The following is a 5,318-nucleotide window of genomic DNA, read 5'->3' as shown; positions in this document are numbered from 1 at the left end:
TTGAGGTGGTGGAGGAGACTCGTGTTGAGGTGGTGATTGGTGTTGAAATCTATGAAATTGTTCTTGATATATCGTAAAAGCTACTTCGTATGGATGTTGCTGTGATCTAAAAGGATGTTGTTGTGAGCTAGAAGGATGTTCAAGTGGAGGTGGAGGTGTAGGTTGTTGTGTAAAATATTGTGGTTATGGTCGATGTTGAACATAAAGGGATATCGGGGCTAATCAAGATAATTTTATAGGGATACTTGGAGCTCGATATGAAAATGTTGGATCGGGGATGGATTGATATTCGATGTTTTGATTGTATGAAAAATGAGAAAGGTTTAACCAGTATTGTGGATATTGTCGTGGTGTAGAGGGTTGTTGAACTTATTCATGTTGCTCCTCTTCTTCTTGTACTTGTGATGGTGTGAGAGTGCGACTAGAACTTCGACGTGATTCATGTGAATCTCGACGAGAACCTCGGTGAGTTGATGACTCACCAACCATATTTATAACTATAGAATATAAATTTTAGTATATAATTAGAACTATATAATAGAAATTTGTCATTATAATATAAATTTTGTAGAAGCTATAATATAACATAAATTTTTAGAATTAAAATTATTTAATATATATGTATAATAGAAATTTTATAGAAGTTATAATATATATTTTTATGCAAAAATTATATAATATAAATTATAAAAATATGAAGCTATAAATTAAAACTATAGAATATCGAGAGAACTATGTAAATAAAACTTTGGTGGTTTGATATTGAGAGGATTTGATGGCTTGAGAGAGCTGAATGTTTGATTAGTAAATAAAATAGTAGGAAATGAGATATATTTCTTGGAAAAAGAAATAAGAAGATTGTAATTCAATTTTTTTTTTGGGTGAAATCTGAGGTCCCAGCGAATAAATAACGGCAATTTTTTTTCTCTAGCAATTGATCATCCAACCTCTGCACACTAACGGTACAATGTGATTTTGTCTTTTTCCGCCTGCCCCACTGCCATTTCCGCCAGATGTCGGAAGGACCTTTGCCAATTTCCGTGACCCACGAAATCGACTCTTCCGCCATATGACGGTAATGGTACTTTCGTTTTCTACCGTTACCGTTGTCAAGGATATAACATGGCTGTATCACCATATTTGGAAAAATAACATATATTTATTTGTTAAAACATCCTCATAAGCACATTAGTGGACATATAATGAAGTCCAATATAAAAAGCAAAGAGTCACTATTCATCCGATGATCTATTGTTAACTATATTTAAAATGGATTATGTTTACAGCCGATAATTCAGCCGTGTCATTGAATACACTATATAAGATATAACACGAACAAAAGGGCCAAATCAATTTTTTTTTAAAAAGAAAGGGTTTACCTCCGTCTACGATGGTGTGGTGTGGATTATTATTATTATTTTATTGAAATATTTTAATTTTACTATGGTGGGTTTAGTGCACATTTTAGCAGGAACTTGTAAACACGAAGAATTAAGATTAAACGTAACGTCTCTCCAAAGATTCATAAAATCAAATACGAAAAAAAGAAAAAAACTCTCACAAGGAAAAGAAAAGAAAAAAAAAAAATTCCCCCAAAACAAGTGTGAGAAAGAAAAAAAAAATTAACTCCTCCAAAAACTCACTCTCTTTACTCTCTCACTCTCACTCTCTCTCTCTCTCTCTCTCTGGAATCACACGGCCACCTACTCTCTCCCTCGTGAATCGGCATTCTGTGAGGGGAAACCCAATTCCAACAAATCTCAGCCCTTCTCAGCTCTCCGCCAAGGTGGCGATGTTGGGTTTCTGTCATTCTCAGCTGAAATAAAATGTACATAAAAACCCTTACTTTACAACTCTCTCTTTCTCTTTCTTCCGAGGCAATGTGAGAGAGGAAAAAGAGAGAGAGAGAAACAACCGCCATATGATGGTGGCTTCGATTTCTTCAGAGCAGAGCCAAACGAGACCCACATTGTTGCCCTCGTCCTCCGACAAGCCCAGCTCCAATGGAGTCTCACTCACTCCCTCCTCCAAGAAGCCCCGAGGCCGACAAGTCTCTTCAAGGTACATGTCTCCTTCCCCTTCGCCTTCCTCCGCCGCCGCGTCTTCCCCGGCGCCGACCACCTCTTCCCGCCGATTCCCTTCCCCGCTCCTCTCTCGCTCCACGAATTCCCCTTCTCCCTCCTCCGCCACGCCCTTCCCGGCCAAGCGCGCCGTCTCCGCGGATCGCCGCCGCCCCGCGCCGGGGAACGGAGCCGCCGAGGTCTCCGCCGCCGCGAAGCTCCTCGTCAAGTCCACGAGGAGCCTCTCGGTGTCGTTCCAGGGCGAGTCTTACTCTCTCCCGGTGAGCAAGACCAAGCCGCCGCCTTCCTCCCCCGCCGGCCCTCGGAAGCCCACTCCCGAGAGAAGGAGAGCCACTCCGCCTCGCACCTCCGCCGCCGCCGACCACTCCCACTCCCACTCGGAGAACTCCAAACCCTCGGCCGAGAACCCCAACCGATGGCCAGCCCGGGCCCGCCTCTCCCTCACCCGAAGCGTCGATTTCGGCGCCGCCGCTGACTCCCGGAGGCTCGCCCCCCTCGGATCTGGCTCCTCCTCACGCACCATAATGGAAGATCCGAGACGGGTCTCCTTCGACGGCAGGCTCAGCTTGGATTTGGGGACCGCAGAGCGCTCCGTCGATATCTCCGACACCGACAGCGTGTCCTCCGGCAGCACCGGCGGCGGCGGGGCAGTCTCGTCCTCGTCAGCATCGTCCCGAGTGAGAGCCGGGACGCCACGCGGGCTCGTGGTTTCAGCCAAATTCTGGCAGGAGACCAATAGCCGGCTTAGGAGGCTTCAGGATCCGGGCTCCCCGAACTCCACCAGCCCCGTCGCCGGTGCAAGGACTCCCGGGAAATACTCGCCGAGGACGAACGCGATGGGGTCTTCGCCGAGGCCCGCGTCGCCGGGGAAGCTCTGGAGCTCTTCGGCCTCGACTCCGGTGAGAGGGAGCGTGAGCCCGTGCCGGCCGAGGAGTGCGACTCCGTCGATTCTGAGCTTCGCGGTGGACGTGGTGCGCAGAGGGAAGATGGGAGAGGATCGGATCGTGGAAGCCCATATGCTGAGGCTGCTCTACAATCGGTATCTCCAATGGAGGTTCGCCAACGCCAGAGCCGATTCCGCCTCCATGCTCCACAAGCTCAACGCCGAGGTAAATCTTCTTTGATACATTCTGGTAATGCGTAATCTTGGTTTGTTTGGTCCAATTGTGTGATTGATTGAGATTCCTTTGTGTTTGGCGTTCGTACGCAGAGAAATTTGTGGAACGCGTGGGTGACGATCTCGGAGCTCAGGCACTCGGTCACGCTCAAAAGGATCAAGTTGCTTTTGCTGAGGCAGAAGTTGAAGCTCACTTCTATCATCAAGGCACAAGTATGATTGATTCCACTCCCTTACTACGATTCGTACATATAATTGATCGAGATCTTGATGAGTTTCTTCTTCCTCGTACGTAACCTCTGAAGGAAGACATGTTTACTCTAGTGTGATTGCGTGTGTGTGTGTGTGTATTGATGGTGTTTTGGTAAACACAGATAACTTATTTGGAAGATTGGGGTGTTATAGATAGAGAGCACTCGAATTCCCTGCTCGGAGCGACTGAAGCCTTGAAAGCCAGCACTCTCCGCCTCCCCGTTGGTGGAAAAACAGTTGTATGATTAATATTCCTTTTCAGTACCCAAACCATAATCAGATTACGAAACTCGAGTTTAATAATCATCAACTTCATTCATACCAGGCTGACATTCAAAAATTGAAAGATGCTGTGGGTTCTGCCGTGGACGTGATGCAGGCGATGGGAACATCCATTTGCTCTCTCACTCTCAAGGTAATCATTTCCGTCTTTGTCCCTTTTTCCTTTTTTTTTTTACCTTGTGCAAGTCGACGATGTTGCTTTAGCTATTGTGTTGCCATAGTTTTGTACACGATCCGGATGTAATTCTAGATCCACAAAGGGTGCAACGAGGAATGGACGAGAAAAAAACTAGGATGAGATTTAGTCTTCGTGCCACCTTTAGGAACGAAAGTTGAATAAACCCTTAACGGAAAAAGAGGAGAGAATAAACCCATATGGACGAAGCTGGCAAGCTGGATCTTGTTGGTTAATATCCTAAGCTGTCGAATAAACTCTTTTAAACGTGCTTTTTTTTTTCATTAATATCATCGATGAACTTGGAAATGAAACATGCAAGTATTGTTAATGGATTTAGGCGGAGGACATGAACACCCTGGTTGCCGAGCTTTTGAAGGTGACCGTGAAAGAACGGGTTTTGCTCGAACAGAGCAAAGACTTCTTATCCAAGTTAGCAGCCATGCAGGTACTTGAAAAAGACCTAACCTTGTTTTTGTCTTTGCTTTATCTACTTTTCCCTAGTTTTTAAGCTCATCGATTTTCCATGCTGAACAAACAAACAGGTAAAAGATTGTAGCTTGAGAACCCATATAATTCAATTTAATCGCGTACCAACTACGGGAAGCCTGACAACACGTGTGTAGAATCACTGATCTTGCTCTGACTACTCACTCGAAATAATGCTAACCCTTACACCCGAAAAAGAAAAAGAAAAAAAAATCATTTCTTTTACCGACCATGACCACGACTACAATATAATCTCGGAATCAAGTCCGTTAGCTTGTTTTGGATTCTCGGCATTTGGGTAATATTTTTTTCGTAACCTATTGCGGCGGTCTTCTATTTCATGTAATTGAATCTGAAGAAGAAAAAAGGAAGAAAGAAAGAAAGAAAAAAGAGACTTAGTTGTACCAAGTAAGGTAGTAGTACCCTTTTCCTTGAGGTGAAACGAAAATGTATATGTATATATGTAATTGACAGACTCTTAATCTTGTAGTTTGTGTTGAAATTGTTCTTTTTTTTTTGGGTCTTTTTTTTTTTTTTTTTTTTTTGCAACGCCATGTTTGTTTGGTTTTGTGAATGTGAAAAGCTCAATTGATAAGACAGACCAAAAACCAAACCAAATCTAGAGCATATTGTACGGAACAAGTTAATCAAAGATTTGCAAGAAAAATGTTTTGCGGTGTGAATCTTTATGTGCATCTATGAATATCAGTTACGCGAAACAGTTGTCCAATTGAAGAACAATAATTAACTCATGACCAGCTTTTAAAAAAAAAACTGGCAATGTGGTTCGACTTGGACCGATGAAACTTGGAGCGAATAATAATTCTCTGAAATTTATAAAACAAAAGACAAATTATGACCAGCAATGGGTGTAAACAATAGACAAGTAGCTATTTTCAGGAGGAAATAAATTAGCATGAAA

At 43.5% G+C, this 5,318-nt stretch overlaps 1 protein-coding gene across 1 annotated transcript; it reads left to right on the top strand.

Moving 5' to 3' along the window:
• Positions 1-1,380: 1,380 nt before the first annotated feature.
• Positions 1,381-4,910, top strand: QWRF2 (QWRF motif protein (DUF566)). The gene is made up of 6 exons (XM_089624018.1): positions 1,381-3,190; positions 3,292-3,411; positions 3,573-3,689; positions 3,776-3,865; positions 4,248-4,355; positions 4,453-4,910. Exons 1-6 carry the CDS (start codon positions 1,922-1,924, stop codon positions 4,531-4,533), a joined length of 1,785 nt encoding a protein of 594 aa, XP_089480144.1. The 5' UTR covers positions 1,381-1,921; the 3' UTR covers positions 4,534-4,910.
• Positions 4,911-5,318: the final 408 nt, after the last annotated feature.

The sequence above is a fragment of the Urtica dioica genome, chromosome 8 (genome assembly GCF_054948205.1).
Source record: "Urtica dioica subsp. dioica isolate 48M chromosome 8, U.dioica_male_clone48M_v1_H2, whole genome shotgun sequence".
NCBI lineage: Eukaryota > Viridiplantae > Streptophyta > Magnoliopsida > Rosales > Urticaceae > Urtica > Urtica dioica.
Note: the sequence above shows the minus strand (reverse complement) of the source record. Positions and strands in the feature narration are given on the sequence as shown.

Coding starts and splice junctions, on each gene's coding strand:
- QWRF2 (XM_089624018.1), top strand. CDS start 1,922: ATGATGGTGGCTTCGATTTCTTCAGAGCAGAGCCAAACGAGACCCACA. Junction 3,412..3,572: donor CTTCTATCATCAAGGCACAA/GTATGATTGATT, acceptor TGGTAAACACAG/ATAACTTATTTGGAAGATTG. Junction 4,356..4,452: donor CCAAGTTAGCAGCCATGCAG/GTACTTGAAAAA, acceptor ACAAACAAACAG/GTAAAAGATTGTAGCTTGAG.